General features: G+C 37.1%; 4 protein-coding genes across 14 annotated transcripts in view; 2 read left to right on the plus strand and 2 right to left on the minus strand.

Moving 5' to 3' along the window:
• Positions 1-4,756: 4,756 nt before the first annotated feature.
• On the plus strand, positions 4,757-8,582 carry LOC117205863 (dorsal root ganglia homeobox protein-like). Of its 2 annotated transcripts, none has more exons than XM_033444648.1 (3): positions 4,757-6,377; positions 6,864-7,039; positions 8,003-8,582. In XM_033444648.1, the coding sequence occupies exons 1-3, from the start codon at positions 6,254-6,256 to the stop codon at positions 8,432-8,434; spliced, it is 732 nt and encodes a 243-aa protein (XP_033300539.1). In that variant the 5' UTR covers positions 4,757-6,253; the 3' UTR covers positions 8,435-8,582. The 2 variants fall into 2 exon arrangements, with proteins under 2 accessions (XP_033300539.1, XP_033300540.1); XM_033444649.1 differs by having other exon boundaries at positions 4,760-6,377; positions 7,923-8,467.
• Positions 8,566-10,584, minus strand: LOC117205861 (dual specificity protein phosphatase MPK-4). 3 transcript variants are annotated; one of them, XM_033444646.1, is made up of 3 exons: positions 10,265-10,584; positions 9,921-10,009; positions 8,566-9,842 (listed from the first exon to the last, which is right to left on the minus strand). In XM_033444646.1, the coding sequence occupies exons 2-3, from the start codon at positions 9,997-9,999 to the stop codon at positions 8,974-8,976; spliced, it is 948 nt and encodes a 315-aa protein (XP_033300537.1). In that variant the 5' UTR covers positions 10,000-10,009; positions 10,265-10,584; the 3' UTR covers positions 8,566-8,973. The 3 variants fall into 3 exon arrangements, with proteins under 3 accessions (XP_033300537.1, XP_033300535.1, XP_033300536.1); XM_033444644.1 differs by having other exon boundaries at positions 8,566-10,009; XM_033444645.1 differs by having other exon boundaries at positions 8,566-10,009; positions 10,515-10,574.
• An 856-nt stretch (positions 10,585-11,440) lies between these two features.
• Positions 11,441-13,546, plus strand: LOC117205862 (surfeit locus protein 4 homolog). Its single transcript, XM_033444647.1, has 3 exons — positions 11,441-11,708; positions 12,337-13,011; positions 13,086-13,546. The coding sequence occupies exons 1-3, from the start codon at positions 11,658-11,660 to the stop codon at positions 13,170-13,172; spliced, it is 813 nt and encodes a 270-aa protein (XP_033300538.1). The 5' UTR covers positions 11,441-11,657; the 3' UTR covers positions 13,173-13,546.
• Positions 13,547-20,816: 7,270 nt separating this feature from the next.
• The window catches only part of LOC117205919 (TWiK family of potassium channels protein 7-like), a 290,132-nt gene continuing 287,884 nt past the window's right edge, over positions 20,817-23,064 (minus strand). For all 8 annotated transcript variants that reach the window (XM_033444771.1, XM_033444770.1, XM_033444768.1 and 5 more), the window contains 3 exons: positions 22,424-22,629; positions 21,941-22,226; positions 20,817-21,294 (listed from right to left, as the gene is read on the minus strand). In XM_033444771.1, coding sequence (XP_033300662.1) covers positions 21,014-21,294; positions 21,941-22,226; positions 22,424-22,629 — 773 coding nt within the window. In that variant the 3' untranslated portion in view covers positions 20,817-21,013. The remainder of the gene's footprint in view (positions 21,295-21,940; positions 22,227-22,423; positions 22,630-23,064) is intronic.

Below are 23,064 nucleotides of genomic sequence, written 5' to 3' on the forward strand. Positions count from 1 at the left end.
CGCGTTCGTTCGAATCATCGAGAAACTTTATGTCATTATCGTTCGCTATCACGCTCGAAAGCAACGCGCTTGGATTCAGAAAAAATACACCAGTCACCAGAGAGTAATTTATTCGATCGGAGTACCGTAACGAAACGAAACCAGTGACTGCATTGAAAAAGCTAACTCCGATCAGTCTTCCATTATCCATTGAATGCGCGCTCGCAATCGATTATGTCCAAAAAATTAAGGGCAATGATTTCGCAACATCTCGCTCAGTTGCGCCATATGGCGCTGTATTAGCAAAGGTTGGGCGACGAGTAATCGATTGAGTCTGACGGTCCAAATAAATATCAAAAAGAATGAAAATATTGCCACATAATATGAAAATATGGCAGGAGAAAAAGCAGTGGTGCGTCTTGATTCGACGAACGTGTAAAATTTCGAGGCAAAACTGGAAAGATGGAAAACTGGCTGACGAAGATTCGCGACCCGTCGATCGTCGATCAACTTTTGCCCGTCGAATTCTTTTCATCGCTGGCCTGGCTATTATCCTTGAAATTACCCCATGCGTCTATCTTGTACACACGGTAACTGTCAACGTTCCGTCATGAATAATAAATTCGTAGTTACGTAATTATAATAACGTTGACAGGATAAACGCTAATGATAAGAAGGTGTAATTAGATAGGCAGACCAAAGTCCAGAGGGGTCTGCTAACCACCACGTTGACCCTTGCGTTGTTCCAGGCGCAGTCACCCCCTCCTGCGTCAGTCGAGATGGTCAACCCTTGACATACATTACAATGAGCAATGTAATCCAACTTGGAATAGCATGAATGCGTAATTTACTTGTGACCGGTGGCATGGCGATGGAGCGGGTGGCACGACGGGTAATGGGGATCACGCTCTGTTAACCAAAGGGGGATTTTCGTGCCTCCCAGTGCCGCCGCGGATGAACGCCGGTTGCCCAGCCAGAATGACGTTTCCTTCGTTCCACGAAATGTTAACCCTTTACGTTTAAGCAAAGCGCCGATGCGTTTTGCTTTCAACGTTTCGTCGGTCCAGAAGTAGTCTTTAACGATCGTTAGCGCCTCTAAGCGTCGTTGACGCTTTTACTTTGAACCGCAGGTCTTATATTCTTACGTCGTTCACGTTTTTCATCCATTGGCAATTATCGTCTATAAGGTAGAATAATAAAAGCTCGATGATGCTCGAAGGAGAAAAACAGAAACGGCGGGTTGTCTCCGCATAGAGGAACATAACCGATGACAGATCTCGGACCAGGGGGTAGCACGAGTAAAATTATCTTCTTCCAGTCGTCAGAGGAGCGAGCAAGAAAATCGGTAGAGGGAGAAGAAAAGAGAGTAAACGTTGAAACAGCGGCTTTTCCACTGCATCGTCGACGCTTCCTCCGCCTAATTGGCAAGAATGACGCACGACCCTTGTAATTGCTCGAACGAACCGAAGAAACCGAAGCATGATATGTTTCTTCCTCCGACAGACCACGTTCGAGTCTTTCTCGTTTTCCTTTGAAACATTCGTCGTTATCGTGTTATACACTTTCCCTTTCGACTCCGTTGACAATTTCGTGGCAACCTGACCGCAAATACCGTGACAGTCGTCGTCTCCTCCGATGAGAACGTAACCGTCGCTTAGTCAAGAAGTACGAAATCCGTCTCGCAGACCCCCGAATCTCTTTTCATCGCTGTTAATCGAATGTCTTCACGGTGCCCGATGACCACTATCGCAGCGTTTTTGCTTTCCGTGGTTTTCGGCGAGTTGTTTGTCCTCTCCTCGCTACCAAACGAGAATCTCCTTCTATAGGTAGATTTAAGGCGTCACGGGACGTTAAGTGTCACCCTTCGACACTCGTACTCGGCCGACGAGAGGCAGATTTCAAAAAAGAATTCGGAAGTTGAAAGTTGGTCGTCAGGTGATTATCGTAAATTCACGAGTTTTCTCCCCGTGGGATAAAAATCGCTTTAGAAATGGCCTAAGCAAAACGGATTCTCGCGGACACGGATGAATTACAGTAGCTGATCGCGATTATGAAAATTTCCAGAATTTCGATAAACCCGAGGGGGCTTGGAAATTCGTGATACGTTGGTATTCGAGATACGCTTTAGAACAAAGCTTGTGAACTTACAGAAGCGAGTTTAAAATAGTGACAAACACGAAACACGTGGAGTAAGCGAAGAAGAAACATGGAAAAAGTCGACAGTTATGTTCGTGGACGATCAAAAGTCAAGGGAGAAAGAAAGTGGAAAATATAATACAGTATAAACGCAAAGTACGCGTTGCACTCTCATACAACGGGAAGTCGAGCCAATTTCATATTCTCATCGTGGTCAAAATCGTTTACGTAACATATGTGTCAAGAAACTTATGTAGATACGAAGAAGTTGATCGCGTGGTGCAAGTGCCAGGCGACATAATTGTTGCACGGCGGGCCGTGAAGAAAGAAAGGGCAACCAAGAATATGGAAATATATGGAAAATACCGTGAAGACTATTTCTCCAAAGTACACATATGGAAGCTATTTCGGGAGTTGTCAAGCAACGATCACTGTCACGGTGGTCAAAACTGCATCTGTGATTTCCCCTCTTTGCGTTACACAACGTCGGACACTGATCCGTCTTGACGCATGCCGAGATCTCTTACGATCGCCTAAAATCCACGCGTTTCTAATAGAACTGGATTGATCATAGGATTTTCTAGCATCGAATTTCTTCTCAAATACGCAAACAAGCATAGCCTGTATATTTAGGCGTGCGAAGCATTGCTTGTCGAAATCTTAGCAGAAATTGTTCGCATCCAAGAGACGGATTTCTCGAGTCGTTCATCGTCGCGCATCGCATTACGAAAATACCAGAAAAGTGCATCGTGAAGAATTTCAAGTTCTTTCGTGGATTTGTAAACTCCATCGCGGTTACTGGTTTGCGGGCGTAGAAAAAGAAGAAGAGGGAAGAAAACAAAAAGGGGTGAGAATGAAAGAGAACAAAGCAGAGAGAGGAGTTACCGTGTGTCGTAGTCGCGGGTAGTCTCGCGAAGATAAAGAGGATGACAAAGGCACGGTGAAGTGTCCAGGCTTGGCTCATAATTTTCCTTAGGCGTCGCGCGACGTGCGACGTGTACGTGTCACCGCGTCGCGACGCACCCGTCCGTCTCATCGCGACTGGAACACCAAAAACGAACCTCTGACTATTTTATTGCCGGTCTCCTGACTCGCGAGATTCCTTCGTTTCCCTCCCTCCCATTTTTTTTTCTTTTTTATTCTTTTTCATTCCGACTACGAGACGTCGAATACTTTTTGATTTAGCTGCAGCCGACGATTCGAGAATCGCGAGCATACTTTTAAATATCGCGCGATCTCCGTCTTGTAAAACGAATATCGTTGAATCAAATCGTTGAATTCACGAACGCGACGCATAATGTGGTTTGCCGTTTATTTCGAGGGAAATAGTTCGGTCTAAGCGAACGTGGAAAGTGGGTAGCGAAAGAACGGATGCACGGTCGCGTTTTATTGGGCCAGCACGGTTGACAGCAAGAATGACTGCGCTCGTAAAAGCCTCGTATAAATAAAATCGCCGGGAATATAATTGTTGCTGAGAGCCGGGAACGCTCGTTCTACGTCGAGGTATAGATATAACGCGGTCAGCTGTCGCCACTTCGTACTGCAACACTTTTTCATTGATTTTCGCAGCATTTTCTCGATAAAGCTGTACTGTCTTTTCTTCTCGAATTCCTCCCCTTCTTGTCCATTGAATTCTCCAATAACCAATAGCTCGAGTTCTGCGATTAGTCTCGCGATTTTCACGACACTGCGCTGTTACGACGCGGTTGCCGTCGGCGGTTCAAACATCAAAAGAATGCAGACTGTTATATCATTTTTATGAATGTTGTAAAAATACAAGAAAAAGAAGAATCGTCGTAAAATTTGAGATATCCGTTTCTTCAGCGAGTAGTCGTTACGCAAAGATGAAAAAGCTTGGTAATTCGGTTAATTCGAATCAGGAGTAGGGAGCAAGAAATTGTTACTTTCGAAGAAGAAAGTAGAAGAAAGTCGGGAATAAGGGGAAGGATGGGGAACTCGCGTTAGGGCGAAATTGTTACTCGACACCCTTGTGTAACGAGAGTCAAGCCGCGGCTATGAACAAGACCAATGTTCCGGCGCATAAAGAAGCGTAGTTTAGCGTGTCCCTGAAAATCGAAACCATCATGACGCCGGCGCCTCTTGCTTATTCTCTCTTCTTGTAATATCAAAACGCCGCGCTTATACTGTATGTCACTATATGTTTATCGATCAATTTATAGAATTTAATCGACCGATGTGATTCGATGCAAACGAACCGGGAATGGTCCGTTCCTTTCGCAAATTCATTGCGAAAACTTGCAACGAGATTCATTGCCACTTTTTAGAAAATAAAATTATCGTTCCGACGATGGAAAAATTTCTGGATAACAGACAACGCACGCGTACGTACTTTTAAATTGCCAGGGGTTGCATCCAGAAAACATCGGAAAGCCGTGCTACCGTTTAGAAACCAATGAGCATCTAATGAAGGTGGAGCTTGCCGAGGAAATCTCCACCTACTCTTAAAATTCTCTATTTCTCTCCTCTCCTGCGTGCGTGTCTCCCTGCGTAAAAGGAAGAACGAGATGCGAAATGAGAGAAGAGGAAGGAGCGACAGAACGAGGGGCACGCAAGAGGGCGGGAGGAGAATGAACGAAGAGGAAAGACAAATGAAGAGGCTGAGGAGGATCTTCAAGTACGTTTTAACTCGGCCAAGTCAGTTGGCATCTCGCCGCATCAACTAATACGATGGCTTCGTTTCACGGTTTCACGAAACGATCTTCCGGCAAAGTCGATCGGCTAGTTGTGATTTACGCGTGATTCGGATGAAACCAACGCTCGAACTTGAACGAAACGTTACCGCGATCGAACACGCTTCGCAATTTTATAGTGGGTGATCGTCGCATGTATACGTATATTTTCGTTTACGTACGGGACAACGTTAATCTTTTGGCAACATCGTCGTTGGAAACGAATCTTATCGTCGAGAACGTTCGTTCAAAACGATCTTGTCCGTACAGAGTGCTCGTGACGAAGACTTTCTTGGATACTATCATCTATCCGTACAATGACAGTTACTGCGAATTTTATTCGAAAGGATTGAAATAGAACAGTCTTTACAATTCGTTAAATCAGACGCGCTTGTTAGATATTGTATTAGATATAATACACGCTTATAGATTCATCCGAGCCTTTGCGCTCACGAGAGATATTCCTTGCTATTCAAATGATCGACGATTAATGTCACAAGATCGTAAAACGTCCAAAAGAGCAATTGATTTATAGACCTACAGCGAAACGCTTTCATCGCCAAGCACCGAGTGACAAAATGTACATTTATTATATACTGTTAGCATAAAGAATCGATTTAGAGTAAGTGCGGATCCTACGAGGAGGAATTTGATGTTCGTATAATACGATAATTGGAGCAGTATACGGTTCGTTTTTATATTATCTAATTTACATATTCCTAGTTGGCATTCGATGCAAAAGAAAAAAGAAAGGTACAGGTATACGCGTTTCGACCTGAGTTACCCCTTTCTTGCAAGACCCGCAGAAACTGAAACGAATTATAATTGATCGTAACGACCATGATCGCAGCCGTTGATAATATACTCGATAAAAATTCACTACGAAAATTTTTACTGTGAAAAGCACCTAACAAATGTAAATGTTAGTGTTAAAATATTGAAAACATTGTTGGTCGTTATTCTGATATTTTAATTGCTTAAAAGATTTAAACCGAATAGGGCAACGATAAAGGAGCGTAATATTTGCTGGAAAAGTATAAAAAGTTCTTCAAGCACATTGGAACCACATTGAGCCGATTGGCACGTGGCATGAGCCTTAATTACTCTGCCACGCTTCGACCAAGATTTTCAGGAAAAAACTACGCATTCGGTCTTCGGCGTTCATAAATAATTGTTACGTCTTGAATGAACAGCCTGATTAATTCATAAAACATTTGTTTCTAAACTGAAAATTAGGGAGCAGGAAATGTTATCTAACAATGTTTTAAGCAACTCATCTACAACATTATCGCGTATTTACTTCAATATGTTCAAGTAATCAATTTTAAGAATAAGAAATATATTTGTGCAATAATCGAAGCTCGTAATTTATCTATTCGATTCGATTCGATTCGTTCGTCCATCGCTATTCGACTAAAGAGGTTTATTTCTTAAACGAAAAGAGAACAATGTTGTGTGCAAATTCGGGACAAGAAGAAAACAACAGCGTGATAGTTTCACAAATGACGAATCCTCATACTCCGCAAGATTTCACGGTCTCGCGCTTACTGTCGACACCAACTAATTCGTTAGGTAAGAATCCAGGGTATTCGCGATCGAGACGTTAGGATTCGTACAAACGCTTATGTAACGAAACGTAGAAAATTAAACGCGATTCGTGATCGCGCGTTTCGCTGAGAGGCAGGCCCGCGTGTACACGCATGACGAGTTTTCACGTTTAATCCACGATCCACGATGAGCTTGATTCCATCGAAATCACGCATTTCCAGTCATGCTGTTCAGATTATACCGCTTTGATGAATGCTCAAGTACAGTGAAGTCATTCAAGAATAGCCGCGCCTGTGCTGCTTCTCTTCTTTGCTCTTTTTCCTTTTTAGAAGCGTTACTTGCCTATCGCGGACAGCATCTTGAAATATTTCACTCGAATTTTCACTTTCTTCCAAGTAACTCCGCGCAAATAACAATTTAGGCAATCGGTGTAACAGTTTGACCGGCGTATTGTAGATGAAGTCATTGCGATAAAGTGATTGTGGCAAATGATACGCTTATATTTTACAGAGTGCAACGAAAGTTCCACGACACCTACGTGTAGGCGACCCAGAAGGAGTAGGACAACATTCTCGGCGCAACAATTAGCCGCGTTGGAGAGGGTGTTTGAAAGGACGCATTATCCGGATGCTTTCGTTCGAGAAGAACTTGCAACGCGTGTATCTCTATCGGAAGCCAGAGTGCAGGTAATGGCAACAGCATCTTTGAACTTGAAAGTAAGAAAAGAACTGAATGGAATAAGAAAAGAAAGATGTATTTTCAAGTACAGTAGAGGCATTCGATGATGATTTTTGCTTTGTGGAAGAGAAAAAGTATCGTGGTAGCATGTAAAGGAGAAAAAGTATCGTATCGCTTGGTGGGCCAAGTTCACACATGTTTCTTGGGATTATGGTGGGCAACGTTAGAAGGAAGGCAGACAGGCAGACGGAGGTATAGGAAAGAGAAGAAGAAAAAGTGAAAAAAAGGAAGGAAAGAGGATGGAGGTCGCCGCGGATAGCTAAGCAGAAAATCAGAGGAGACAGGTTGTCAGGGGCAAGGAGCTATGATTAGCTTGGCAGGATAGTTGCGTCGTTCCAGCGGCATCTGTGCTTGGCATACGACGTATGCTGTACGATACGTCGCGTATCTAGCACGTGTGTGGTGACTCTTACACGGTTGTGCAGAAAGCACACTTTTCGTTTACACGAGTCGATCCATCCACTACTGGTGCTGCTGCTACGTCCCTCGTCTCCCGCTGATGTCTGTCCATTCGTCTGTCTGCCGTGGACTGTACGGTTGCCAGGAGCCGTCACGCTGTCCCGTCTTCACTTGCCGCATCCCTTCTTATGTCCGTTCGTTTCTTCTTCTCTTTTTTCTCTTCGTTCGACAATTACAGCTTACCACAATGATATTTTCGTTTCATGGCCTTTAATTAAAATATTTTCGTAAAAATGTTGCCTCTATCTGTTTCAAGATACGAACCTCGACGATCTCAAATAGACGCGATTTTCTTCGATCTCGGCGAAGCAAAATATTTTTACTAGTATAAATACTCTCGCGAAACTGAACATTTGGAAATTTTACTCATAGGTATGGTTTCAAAATAGACGCGCCAAGTTTCGCCGAAACGAAAGGAGTTCTGCTATTAACCGAGGCGTTTCCTCGAACAGAGAAGTGGAAACCACTTTACCTTTACGACCTATCAGAATAACGCACACGCAGGAAAACAACTCGGATACTCTACAGACTTCTCAGGTAGCGCAGTATCCCTACAGCGAATACTGGAGATCGTCGCAACACTATACCTCTATGCAAGCTTCTACCTGCCATGGATTTATCAATGGAAATTTAGGAAATGTCAATCTTCCTCCGTATCATCAAACAGAAATTCACGGGGGACTCGAAGGATCTACGATGAGCAGTTTAAACGCGTTACGATTCAGAGCACATCCATACGGAACCGCGTATTCTGCCATGCACGCAAGCATGTAGCTTTCTCTCTCCCACTCTCTCTTTGCATAATAATATCCCTTTTTAAATTTCAAGTGATAGCGATTTATAAAATACCAAAGATTTTAACGGCATCGTTTAAGTCAATGTAAGAAAAAGAAGTTGATATAATATAAAGGACCAACAGATCGAACATGGTTGCATAGAAATTAGGATTTAAGCACGAAATACAGGGTAATGGAAATAACTCGAAACGTTATTTTGTAGAACTGAAATAGCTTAATAAATAATAAAAATCATCTATGTATTATCTGCTTAATACAAGACATCTATACAGGAAATGTTATATGTTAGTCTACAATGTTATTATATTATGTATGTTAATCATAGAAAAAAGCAAGATGTATAAATACAATGATCGATCTCTTTCTGTGGAAGAACGGGTCGTGTACTCGTTGCGGCAAGAAATATGTAAAGTTATAGTCGTAAAACGAATATGTTCACATATAATGTAAGAACATTGGCACAAAATTAGAATATAAATTTCCTAAGTACATTGGTCACACGTATATTATAACGTTAATCGAGCTAGAACCACGTAAAAAGATTCCAAAAATTTCTTCTTACATATTAGTTATTACATCCTAGTCATCCGTCCAAAAGATCTTAATTATAGAGATACAGTTTAGTACTATACAGTTACTTGTACATTTTGCACAGCATTGCTCCAATCTACTTTTGAAGGAACCAAATAAAATGCAGGTGCTATTTTGCTGCCACATGGACATTGACTACCCGCTATCCAACTAAAAGAGCCTAGCTTTGTATTACATTTTGGACAATTCAATTTCCCCTCGACATTGTGCGTTATATCAGGCATCCAAGCTAGCGGCTCCACAAACAATATTTTTGTACAAAATTCTGCAGGTTGCTGCTCTCGTTTCTGTAGCGGTTCCAACAATTCGCGCGACGCTTTTCTTGTACTTATATGTCTCCAGATTTGTCTTTCGTTTGGCATATGTGGCAAAACATTGCTAGCACTTGCTATGATTCTTCTACACTTTTTACAGCGATATACTGTTGGCTCTGGATGTACCGTAGCAAGAGCAGGATCTGATTTTATCAAATCTGCACAATTTTGTGGTAAAATTTTCGCCTTTCGCATCTTATCACCTGCAATTTGTAATTTATACATTTTGAATTGTACGTTAGTATTATCTACTCCAAAACCCATTTCTTCATAAAGCTTCAACTGTGCTAAAAAACCAGCGTTAGGTCCCACAAAGCGTCTCTTTTCTTTTACTGCTTCAAACGCATCGTAGAAACTTTTTTTATATTTTTTCATTAAATATGCAATAACGATTGTAGCTGATCTAGAAATACCAAAATAGCAGTGTACCAAAATTTTTTCATTCTGCTGTAGAGAATGATCTATAAACTCATAAGAATCTTCAAAGTGAGTTAAAAGATCTTCGCGTGGCATATCAGTAACTTGTATGTATTTTATAATCAAATTTGGTAGAAGTCCTTGGATTTTTCTTGGAAGTGGACATGAATCTACTGTGAGTATATAATTTATTTTAGTTTCCTTTAACCATTCGATATCTGTAGCAGCTGTAAGATTCCCAAGAAACAAACCAGGAATAATTTCATCATAGCTCGATGGGCCAGCATCAAAATCTTCTCTAATTAGATTAGTAGTTTCTTTTTGTGCCATGCTGATCACTCTGGAATAAAGAATAAAGCTACGGCATGCATCTTTAATGGCAATTAATTAATTTTGTTAATTATGATACAATATGTATGAAATAGAAGATTAAATTGATATAAAATTTCTGAACAAAAATTCTCATAAAAAATAATAACTTAAATAAAATATAACTTCCCTAGAGGTACCAATAGTTGTCCTTGTGTGAAAAGAACGTGGAATATCCAAAATCTATTTACAACATGCTCTAAGTGAAAATTATATTTTTTATTACCTCGCTTAAACGTATTGTAAATAATTGCAGTATTTCTGATTATGAAACTAGTTCTATAAATGTTATTTGAGTAATACGAAAAATAAATCGTAACAGTAACATGTTTTATAAAAAATTTTATTTTCTTTTTACGATGTAAAATATTATTGATATCAGACACAATATGTTCCGAAATCATTCGAATTTTAATTCTTCAATAATGTTACACATCTTTCATCCACTTTGATATATCTTGAATTTATTTTTTTACCTTTACACAACATAACACAATAAAAAACATATCCTACATTTACAAAGGTCTATGCACTAGTTCCAGTTGTCAACGCATGATTACAATGGCGCTTCGGTAGTATTTTCATATGGTTCAGTTCTAAATTGAAACTTCTTTTCACAGTGCATACAAATTTGATTTTATGGTTAAAAAAACACTATACTTAATTAGCAAAATCAAACAATTACGATCTAAATACTGTACATAAAAATGCAATTAATATTTTTAACCTTTATAATCTATCAAAAATTATAATTTCTTCAATGAAATCTTTATGATGGCTTTTTAATGCTGGATAATTTGGAAGACGACATATGCATATTTTTTATAAACATTTTACATACGTTTGAAAAATATATCATATTTTAAAGATATACAGGTTAATATACATGCACATTATTTTAGTGTATATACACATCTCAATAAAAATGGAGTATATCAACAGAATTGTATTTTCAGCTTAAAAGTGGGCGCGAATTTTATATTGTAATATATAAAATATTTAATTCTAAACAATCACAATTATGTATGATAAACAAAATTGTTCAATTGGGATAGAAACATAAAAATAAAAGAACATTTTACAACCAATCGTATTATTAGTACAAATAAATTCTGCAGTTTGATTTCATTGACTTATATCATCAAAATTTATTTATTTAGTAATATTCTTAAAATCAGATGGTTATGTCATCGATAGTGGTATAAGTATTCGAAATACGAAACAAATATCGTTAAAAATTAACGGTTTTTAAAAGAGAAGAATAAAATTAGAAAATGATGGCAAGTAATAACAGGTAACTTTCAGAAAATCAAAAATACATATAATTTAAGTAATTGATTTTTGTACTTTCAAAAAACATCACGGAATGTATTGTCCGACCACGTATGCCGGAAGTGACGCGTACTTCGAACTCCACATCATTCAGAAGACTTGTGAGAATACCATTTATACAGTCGTGTAGAGCAGTAAGCCTAGTTGTTCCGTGTTTCTCTGATTTTCTCTGTCTCTCCCTCTTCTTCTCTGTCTTCGTCTAGTCGTTTCTATCGGTATCACTTGCGTGCGCGCACGTGTGTATATGTTAGTGTATGGGTACTTTTTTGATTTTTAAATAAAACAAGATGCTGATCTCGCAGGAGGTGATCTCAAAAGCGGAAGAAATCGCAGATCAGGTGAATTTACAGGCCACCGTGCTTGATTTATTTCTCTTTTACGAATAAGTCTGCTACTGCAAAGGAACTCGTAATAGAACACCCATAGAAATCCTGTAGGAGCACAGATGTACTCCTGTCAACGTCATCGTGACACGATTCTTATGTACATTCACATATTTTAATTTACATTTTTTTTATTCCTGATTATTTGTTAATATAAGGCTTTTTTAATATTGCTGAATATTGTAAACTTTCCTACATTGTTGTCTCTACCTTATAAAATTAAAGGTTATGCATCAGGATTTTTAAGGATATATGTACGTGTCTGTTACGAATTCCGTTGCTTTCACCGATTTGATTAGGTGAACAATTTAGTTTAAATAAATTGAGATAATAAAGATTAAAAGTTATCTAGAACATTAATGTTTAACCTTACTTCATTTTTCTATTTATATGATACTTTTGTTAATAACATTAAATCTGTAAGAAATATTTATTTATTCTGTATAAATTTATTTAGTTTGCTTTATGCAATATTGACAAATATGTAAAATACTAATGAGAAATAAAAGATTTCAAGACATATATATATTAGTATGTTTAAGTATGAATTATTTATTCACTTATTATTCTTTTTTAACAATAGGTAATTCGCAATGGAAAGCATATACTGCCAACTCTTGCAAGATTATGTCTTATAGCCACATTTTTGGAAGATGGATTGAGAATGTGGTTTCAATGGTCAGAACAGAAAGATTTTATGAACAGTAGTTGGAATTGTGGTACAGTCTTAGCTACAATGTTTGTCTTGATTAATTTAATTGGACAACTTGGTGGTTGTGTCATGGTTATTGGAAGATGGAAAGTCAGCATTGCTTGTGGAATCTTGTTTTTCATAGTAGTTCTCCAGACACTGGCTTACAATATTTTGTGGGACGTAACATTTCTATTTAGAAACCTAGCATTGATAGGAGCACTCCTTCTGGTTCTGGCTGAATCAAGAGTAGAAGGAAGATCATTATTTGCTGGTGTACCAAGTCTTGGAGATAATAAACCTAAAAATCTCTTGCAATTAGCTGGTAGAATTTTATTAGCGTTTATGTTTACCACGTTAATTCGCTTCGAAATATCATTCCTCCAAATCATGCAAGATATTCTTGGAAGCAGTTTGATGGTATTAGTCACTATTGGATATAAAACCAAACTCAGTGCATTGTTACTTGTCTTAATATTATCTGCACTGAACCTTTACCATAATGCATGGTGGACCATTCCAGAGTATAAGGCTCTTAGGGACTTCCTTAAATATGACTTTTTCCAGGTAAAATTCAACCATTGTTACCTTTATCAATGTTATCAATTAAAAGTGTTAAATATATATCTCAATTTTTACAGACATTATCAGTGATTGGTGGCCTTTTAATGATAGTATCTTTAGGTCCTGGAGGCGTATCAATGGATGAGCATAAAAAGGAATGGTAGATGTCATGATGTCACCCGAATATGCATCATTACATTGTCATGATCATTAAGTAAAAACAGTCTCTCATTCCTATTCCTTTATATGCTCAATCAAGTTTATAACAAGTCCATTGTTTATTGGATGAAGAGCAATTCGTTTTGAATTATTCAATTTGGGTAAAGGAATTGTTAAAGTAGAGTTTAAAGTTGATATTTTAAAATACAAATATATTAAATTACAAAAGAAAAAAAAGTGGAAAACTCCAGAATAGTACTTCAGAAACAAACAAAATGAAGACAACACCAAGACTAATTTATATAATCAATAATGGCATTGTACATATGACACTACATTTATCAAGGAAACAAAATATATTTTTTCTGTGTGTTTTTAATTTTCTCTCCGTTTTTGATCTTGAATCCTAATAGGATTTATGTGCATGATTTTCAATATCAATGAATTCTTCCTGTAGAGATATATGTACATTTAAGTTATTCTATTATATTTATAGGAAGTATAACAATAGAAATATTAGATTTTCGAGATTTTTATACAACTAAATTATTGTAAATAAATATTTCATATCAGATTTTAGTTACTATTTATTTATATAATTTATATTCATTAATTGATGATTACTAATTACTATGTTTTGAGCCATTTAATAAGTATGTTACAGTAATTAATCACAAAATAATCAGTAAGTAAAGTCACATAATTAAATTCGCTTCATAAATAAATAAACAGAACTATGTAAGTAAATAGAAAATTAATAGAATTATGTAATATTATGTTTTCTAAGTTAGTGTCACTGAAAGATATTAAATAGTATTGTTAAAGAAAAATAATAGATTTCGAAATAGTAAGTATAGGTACAGGACAAGATTAAACGGCTGTCGGTTGTTAAGGAAACTATTTTAATTGTAAAATCATTTATATTTAACCATTGACTAAAATATAATATAGATCTGACATTATGTGGGACTTGTTCCACGTTCTAAAATACCGATCTCGGAAAAGATTAGAGAGCTGTTTACGCCCTCTACGATATGCCACGGCGAATATAGGAGTTACATTACCGACGAGTAATTGAATCGATTCTGGTACGACTACGGTATACCGTATCATGTGTTCTACAATATCGACCATTCAGAGGTTTTATTACGCCCTCTAGAATATAGAAATGATGATTAGGGGAAAAAATCAAACGATCTCGTCGAGTGTAGTAATTATTCCGTTTAAACAAGATTAAAGAAACTTCCAATCATCGAATTCATTTTGTTTGAACGTGAACTGCTATTATATGAACGAGAAATCGTAAGTAGTAAAGAGAATTCTCTTGGCAAGTTCTTATTATATTAATTTCAATTATATGGTTCAAATAAATACAAATACGCGACAGGTTCAACCAAACGGAATTCCATAAAGTGTCGCATATTCAATTCAAACATGGAAGCTGATGCAATTAGAAGTAAATACAAAATATTGCGGTCATCGATGAAGGACAGAATAGACGTGATAATGAAATATTTCTTCATGTCCAGCGGTCTAAAGGTTTGTGTATACGATTATGAAATCGTAAATTATCAGCGTAGAAGAAATAAAGATTCATACGTATGTATATTACGCGTCTAAAATGTACGTCTATATAGATTGAATTAACGATTTCTTGTATTACGCGATTTTGGCAGCTTGCATTAACATTTCAATTTTAACTTTTCGTTCCTTTATGAAGGGAAGGGCAATCAGTTTAAAAGAGGAAATTAAGATTTTGATAAGTCTTTTTTGTTTTATTATTCTGTAATATAAGATACATTGTCCGACAAACGGTTATACAGACGTACAATATCCAGCAATTCGTTTTTTTCATGTATTTTACAGTGACGATGAATGCACTTCCATAGTGTCCAATTTCTTAACTATTTACAAAGTATTAATTGATTCTTATATTTGTTACATGACACCAATTCAAACGATAGGTTCATGGTACTCCTCGGTTCTCCTGTTGTTTGTCACGTTCTATTTCTCTTTTTTTCGCACACGCTCTTTCCTCTCATATCTTTTTACATGTATACTTTTCAAAAAATCGAAGAAACATCGTTACAAACAGTCTCATCGGAAAGCTGAAACATAAAAGTGATGTAGAAGTAAAGAACGAATACATTTCTCATTTGTTAATAAACAAAATAGATTATTACGAATGCATAAACTTTGAGAATCACAAACGAATGCATAAACTTGAGAAGAACAATAGTACAAAGAAAACGTAGCTGCTCTTTTACTTTGACTTTCGTTAATTTGAGATGTAAAATTTGCTAATCAAATAAACTTGTCGCAAATTTGTTATTCGAGAATGCGCACATACACATACACGCGTATCATACGTACACACATCACCAATTCTGCCACGGCGAGACAGAAAATAAAGAAAATTTTTCCATTTAATCTTCGCCAATAAAAATTATGACACGCAAGTTTCACTATACAAAGATTTACATTCCAGGTGGGAACAGATAATACAAAACTGCTACGAAGTGCACGTAACTATTTCTTCGGATCATGATTATCGTGTACGAGAAATCTCCAATGATATTTCCTATCGTGTTTGTCGTTCTCTTAATTTCTCGGGTGTAGCGTATAGCGATTCACGCTTAGAAACGTGCAACTCTTATTTGGACAAAGTCGATCGAGAGTGAAAATAGAAATTCTAATGTTTCAATAGTACTCTTCTAACATTAAACGTTAACTGTCGGTATTAATATCGTACAACGTTTAATATTATATACAAGGTAATATAGAAAAGTTCAGCCACGTCGCTCGATTCTTAGGGGTCTCTATTAGCGACATGTTCGTTCATTCCAATTACCATTTTTCATGACATTTTCATATTAATTAAATGATATTTTCGAAGATCGAGTTTCGCTCGTAGAAACGTGTAGCTGCGTTCGAATTACAATTACGTTGCAATTTTGTATAGGATTCGCTAGTACGGAAGGACGGCAGAAGCAAATCCCGCCGATTCGACAAACGCGAACATTGAATCAGCCATTTCCATTCTTTTTCTACTTTTCAATGTTCTTCCTATCGCTAATGGTTTAGTTAATTCCTCGTTTGAGCAATCGACGAACGTGTACTTTGGTATTACGTGTTCCTTTTGAAAATTCTAGTTCGCAGAAAATATGCAAATTAGTTATAATCCTATACGACACACGTTATCGTTATCGAAGAAACGAAATGAATATTTTTCGTCCTTTATCATTTTGATTTCACTGGTTTTTACAGAAACTTTCGTTCATTTGTATAGAGATACAAAGCAATTTGCAAGTACCATTCTAGGAGATTCAAGAGCCCTTTTGTATAAACTCGTTTGTTATTAATTGAGAATATGTTGCGGTGTAATTGACTTTATACTCATTGACAGTATTATTCGTTAAATATGACCATCAATGGAATTCAATGGTACAGATGAATGTTTTCGAAAACTTTGAATTCGAATGTTTAATAAATTATCAATGCAGATTATTATATCGTTTTAAGTGCACGTAACAAAAGTATCAAATACGTGAAATTGATTGACAAAGCATCAAATCTCTGTCATCTCTTTCTTTCTTTTTTCTTGGAGAAACTGCGGTTTATTAATCAGAAATCCGTTGAACATGTTCTTTTTTTTTTCTCTCGCAAACTGTCGTACTAAAGTTTCGTGGTGGTCGACGAGTACTTTGAGTCGAGTCATATTTCCCTGAGGAATGAGGAGAGAAACCAGAACGCAAGGGCGTGAAATCAGGAGACACATAAGAGGAAAATCTTATAAAATAAGAAAAGTCGAATTGGAGATTTCTCTAATGGGAATTCACATTGAAGCTGAAGATAGCGTCACACGAAGCAAATTGCTTCTCTTTGTAAGCTATTACCTTGTAAACTTCATAATTGAATTTTTATGTTAGTTCTCAGAGATAAGGTAAAGAGACGAAGAAACAAAATAAGATCTCTTTCTTTTTAACGTTTCGATGAGCAGAAAGAAACAACGGCAATAAAACTTAAGAAAGGAATTTTTTAATGAAATTGCTATCTTCGTGGAATATTTGTTGTATAATTTTAATACGAAGTATGAAACTGTATATGTAAATCTTTGATTCATAGAACTGAAAGTTCGTGGTATACTTTGTGAAACGTGCTTCCTTACGTTCTGGTATCAAATTTTATATAATTTACGAATGGGTACAACTGGTCTGTAAATTCTTCCTTGGTCTTATCATCTTCTTAACTTTCGCTTCGAGTACTACGCGCATTTTATTTCTTCTCTATCAAACCAACTGTAATTGTGTACGATTTCACCGATGGCAATATTTATCGTTCAAGAAATTGTTATTCCATCAAAACATTCTACTATAATATAACAAAAGGAAAAGAACTCGTTGATGTAATTTTTAATTCCATCTAACTTTCTGCAGGACTACTTTTTTTTTTTATTATATTTAGTATTAGATGAAATTATCGGTACGTTCAATAATATGTATATCCAAAGGTCATACAAATCGAAGAAAAGTTACAAGTGGTTTGCCGCAACAAATTGTCCAAGCGTCAGCTTGGAGAAACGCGTGTGGCCCTTCAAAATGAATGGAACGAGTGCGAGGAAGTTTGCTCGGTCAGCCAGGTTGGATCGATGGCTGGATGGTCCGGTGCAAACACCAAAGCAAACTTTGTCTTGGCTACCGTCCACGATTCTCTATCGAATCACCAACAAAGTGATAACGATAACTCTAGGCAACTGCTCAAGATAATATCGATTGTCATTAGACAACGTTACGAAACTCGCTTGTCTATTTGTTGCGCAACCAGAACGTGCGATTCGGAATTCGTAGTTTCAACGTTATTGTTCGTCGATCGTTCCAGTTTCCCCTCTCTTTTTTTCAGCGTAAAAACTTTTAACTTTTAACGTTCTTACATCTTATGATATGTTACAAGAAACAGAAAAACACTCGTGTAGGTTGCTACTGCACGCGGTTCATTCGTCGCTGGTACAGAGCAGACTATGCGTTAGTTTGGTTGCGGTTCGATCTTTTGCAGGCCAGATTATTCAGTTCTTTCGTCGAGTAGAGTATTTCGTTATATACAAGTTTTTATAACGTAGCTATGTTGTGTTTTGTTTAATATTTAAATAAAATATCTGAATAAAACATACGAGATTCAGAGGCTTGAACGTGCATACGACACATGCATATGTGAATAGTTATTTGTTATGAATAATTCATAATCTTGGAAACAATTCTAGCGATCGATCATCCCGATAGCTTCCATTTTTTGATATTAACTAAACGAGTTTAATTAACAAATGTAAATTATGCTTATCTGGTATGGCGTAACTATGACGTGCAATAGTACAAAGAACTGTTTTCTTACGCAGAAGAGAGCAACCTGTAAGTGCTTTATATTTTTTTAAAGTCTGCTCGATACTTGACGAGAGTAATATTTTACAGCTAATTTACAGCTATACATTACGCACTCCATAATCTCATACTCTATCACGAATATACCGATATTAAACAGTGTGAATAGTTTTATATGCGATACTCTTAAAAATTAGTGCCTAATCGCAACAGTATTTTAGTTATTGTTCTTGAGCACAGAATTCAAATATGATTTTCGTTCGATTGATTTCTGCGTCTAGTCAATGGCCGCACGATGGTACGTTAAAAACAATTGGCGTTTATCTTTCAAAGTATTACCTGGTTTTGTAAAATCATCGCATAAATAATCGTTCGAAATATTAAAAGATATAGAATAGTTCCAGTAAAAGTCGACAATAAAATAGATATGTACAAAAGTTAAACTTACATTGAAACATCGTCCGGTTCTTTTAGAAAAATGTGTTTGTCATAAAATATACTTACAGATATATGTATGTATATATATATATATAACGATTTACTTATTTTTATATCAATTTTCCTGGGTAATACTTACTTATTTTGGCAGTGTCGTTATGAAAGAATTGTTAGCGTATGAATAATTGATCAATGATGGTGCAATACATGTATAAAAGAGTGACGTATGAATGAAAGTTTCATTATGCACTACACGACTAGACGCATCAATCCATTCAGATACATTATGGACAAGAATGTGTTTATTTTATGAGCGTTTAAATGCAGAAATATAAAAACTGTTACGAATTTCTATCTAAATAGGTGTGTAGAAATATTAAGTCGATCTCATAATAAGTTAGAATGTCATTTCCAAGTCATAAATAAATCATAGAAATTATCGAGACTGCTGAATAAGAGACGCGAGAAACTGTATTTCTGATCCCATGTTGCTTTCTTATTAGACCAAAGAACCAAAATATATTTACAAGTATGTATCTGTTGGTGTTGCATGTATATGTACAATCTTATATTATTCGATATATGTATTTGCAAAATAATCCTCTCTTTTCCGTTTATTCTTATATTCGATAGCTGTTTAGACGAAAACACGGATTTCACATTCTACTAATATGGGATGAATGTTCATTAAGAGTAAACCAGAATTAACGTAGGAACGTCTGCAGGAAGTTTAGGAATTTCCTAGAACATTTAGGAAACACTTCGTATATCCCGAGGATATCTTACTTAGAACTCGCATAATGTAATTGCTGGTCTTATTAAACTTGATATATACAAGCATATGTATTATATATCTCGTCGAATTGGACCAATCTCATTTACGTTACCATTATTTCGCTCGCTTTGTTTATCGAATCGAGTAAAATGTTTTTCAACATTTAACATATTTTTACGGAAAGAAAGTTTGCTAATTCGTTAAACTTCTCTCGCAAATACATATTTATTTGCGACATTGGTTTTCATCCAATACTAATTTTTATAATTGACAGCGTTCGAAATTACACGTATTATACGTATTTATTCTAGAGGAAAAAAAGTGCGAAATAAATCACAGGAAAATAACGTTAATTCGTTCGTTTGTCTTAAACTGAGAATCTCTTTCGTCTCGTTAATATTGGAAACGACATTCCAACCGTTTTTCGAACATCGTCGCGTACTTTCTTTGAAATTGCCGCATCTATCGTGTGCGACGAAGATTTAAAACACCTCATTTATGTCGTACTTCGTACGCATAAATATTCGTTTGCACCGAATAACATTAAATCCCGGCAACTCTACGCGAAGACAGTCCATCGATCGCTAACGATATATCTATTTCTTCGAACGAATAACTGGAAACGTTTTTCAACCAAAGGATCTTCCTACGTGCGAAGCATCAGTTCCTGTTACGAAAACGTTAATTTATGAAAAGAAAGAGAAAAAATATATAGAGGATAACGAGTTACTATTTTCGAAATAAATCAACCTCGAAACCGGTATCGACGGTCGTATCGATGAAAGCGTTTCATCCAATTTCCCCGTCAATCGTCGAAGCGCACACTATGTCACTGTGATTGAATGATTACCTCTCTATTTATAATATATACGATGTATTAAGGGTACCTATCAATCTCGAACAACGTCGTGTTCCACGAGAGCGTTCTCGAGAACGAACCTATCTAAACAGGTCGTCCTTTGCTTCGTTATTTCTATGCAACATACTTTTCTCACTACGAGAAGACAAAGTTTTACATTTCGGTGTTTTCTTCAACCTCTTCGTCGACCTTCGGCAACATGTAGACACCAGGAATCGGCGGAACGTGATCCTCGAGTTTCAAAATTGGCTTGCAGTCTCTAGTGACGTCTACCTGATTGAAAGAATCCTTTAGGATATTAATTTCGTTCTCATGGGTGAACAAGTTGGTTGGCGGTTCTGTTCCACATATATCGTTGTCATCGGTGCCGTTCCTGTGGCACAAGTTGCCAGACGGAAATTGTCACGAGGTTAATGTGAGAGGATCGCTCGATAGTTCGTCCACACTCGGGCTGGCTTTCACTGGTTCTTGTTTCTCCGACTGATGACTAAGCCTGTGAACGATTTCATCGTGCAGGATGTTGAAGCACATCGCAGTCAGCGCCATTCCAGACATTATGTAGAAAGAACAGAACCAAATGGTTACATTCCTCGACTCGTAAAGGCTTTGGCGGGGATAGGAACCGGGAACCATATCACCGAACCCGATCGTGCTCAGGCTCATGAAGCAGAAGTAACTCGCATCTACAGTTAAACACGAAACACCAACTTTAGTTATATAATACCGAGCTACGTATATCGATATTAGATCGTACGCTTGTAGGATGTAATTCAATTAGGTGAACAATTTTTACAACATAATTTTCAATTAAATGTACGATCGTATCTGAACAAATTGGTTCATTTCGATGATTATTTTCGGTACGAAAAACTTTTCATCGAATTAAAAGTAGCCGTGTAATTCATTATACAGGGTGGTTGGTAACTGGTGGTACGAGCGGAAAGGGGGTGATTCTACGTGAAAAAAGAAGTCGAAAATATAGAATAAAAATTTTTTTAATTTTTTTTTTTAAATTTTTCCATCGAGACAACGATCTACAGTGAGATCCGTTATAACGTACCGCACGCGTACCGAGCGAAAATTCAAAGTCGATTTTCTCGAAAACAAAGCCTCAAACGAAAAATGTTTATTCTATATTTTCGACTTCTTTTTTCACGTAGAATCACCCCCTTTCCGCTCGTACCACCAGTTACCAACCACCCTGTATGTACATATAAATTATACGTTGCTGGTATAAAATTATACATTACTGGTATACATATAGATGATGGGACTTTAAAAGTGCGGTTAAAGCATAAATCTTTTAAGAGAAATCTCTTTTTCACGTACCCACAAAGGACCAGCCGTCTAACTTGTGCAGAGTAAAAGCTCCTGCCACAATGTAGCAGAGCATTGCACCCAGACAAATGCTGATTGGTGCGAGTATAGTAACGTTGGGTCTGTCACCAGAGCCAAGACTCGACACTTCGTCCTTCGGGCTGGTCTTAATTTCCACTGTGCTCGTAAACGTTGACGCGTTCGCACGAACGTAAAAGGGTTCCTGCAACTGCAATTGCTGCTGCTGCTGCGCCAGTTCCTCCTGCTGCCGTTTCTTTCTCATTCGCCTTTCTTTCTCCTGCATTCACGCCAATTTCAAAGCAATTTTTAAGATTGACAAAAGGCAGACACTTTTCTATTTACTTCGGCAATATCTCTGTGAAACGTTGACCCTGTATCGCTTTACGAAAATCTACCGCGATACTTTTCTCGCCTTTCTCCCCTCGAGATATAAAAGAATTCGACTCGAGAAACGATTACGATTTACGCACTCACCTCCATTCTTCGTTCATCGTAGCAACAATAGCCACAATTCGAACAAAGGCAGCAACAAAGAGCACGAGTGAAAACACCTCTGGCGCATCTGGATAAAAGGCCTCCGGCACTTGATAAGTAAACCAAGGTCAAAGGAATACCCAGACTAGCGTAGCCCGTGGTCGCGATTTTACCCCACGTGGATTTTGGAGCTATGCTGCCGCAACCTGCAACAACATCGTTAGTCGTTTCAATGGAAATCCTCGTTCGTTTTAATCTGAAAGAATCGAATCGATTAATCCTTTCTATTAATATAGAAAGCATAACAAACAGAATGAAATCTAAGGGTTAAGAAAAGAGAAACATATAACATACAATTATCCACCGTTACATCATTTTCACGTCCTTTGGTCTGCTTAAAAACGATACTCGCTCTTTTCAGGATAGAACCTCATGAAAGTTCAATAATTTGATATCGCCAGCCGTTTCTACCGACAATTAATCGTAATATCAGGTAACAGAGGTCACGAAATGGGTGTTTAAATTTACATAGAGAGCGAAATATTCGCGAGCGAATGTCGGTTAATATCTCGTAAGCTGGTCGAAAAAAATATAGTGGTCGGTGAAAATGAAGAGCCGGAGGGAAAAAGGCTAGACATTTT

The sequence above is a fragment of the Bombus bifarius genome, unplaced genomic scaffold (genome assembly GCF_011952205.1).
Source record: "Bombus bifarius isolate JDL3187 unplaced genomic scaffold, Bbif_JDL3187 scf7180000007996, whole genome shotgun sequence".
Taxonomy (NCBI): Eukaryota; Metazoa; Arthropoda; class Insecta; order Hymenoptera; family Apidae; genus Bombus; species Bombus bifarius.

What these genes read in the sequence shown, in the direction of transcription:
- LOC117205863 (XM_033444648.1), top strand. Translation starts at nt 6,254, where the DNA reads ATGTTGTGTGCAAATTCGGGACAAGAAGAAAACAACAGCGTGATAGTT. An exon ending in GACACCAACTAATTCGTTAG is followed by an intron (nt 6,378 to 6,863) that starts GTAAGAATCCAG and finishes TATATTTTACAG; the next exon opens with AGTGCAACGAAAGTTCCACG. An exon ending in TATCGGAAGCCAGAGTGCAG is followed by an intron (nt 7,040 to 8,002) that starts GTAATGGCAACA and finishes TTCCTCGAACAG; the next exon opens with AGAAGTGGAAACCACTTTAC.
- LOC117205861 (XM_033444644.1), bottom strand. Translation starts at nt 9,999, where the DNA reads ATGGCACAAAAAGAAACTACTAATCTAATTAGAGAAGATTTTGATGCT.
- LOC117205862 (XM_033444647.1), top strand. Translation starts at nt 11,658, where the DNA reads ATGCTGATCTCGCAGGAGGTGATCTCAAAAGCGGAAGAAATCGCAGAT. An exon ending in CGGAAGAAATCGCAGATCAG is followed by an intron (nt 11,709 to 12,336) that starts GTGAATTTACAG and finishes TTTTAACAATAG; the next exon opens with GTAATTCGCAATGGAAAGCA. An exon ending in TTAAATATGACTTTTTCCAG is followed by an intron (nt 13,012 to 13,085) that starts GTAAAATTCAAC and finishes CAATTTTTACAG; the next exon opens with ACATTATCAGTGATTGGTGG.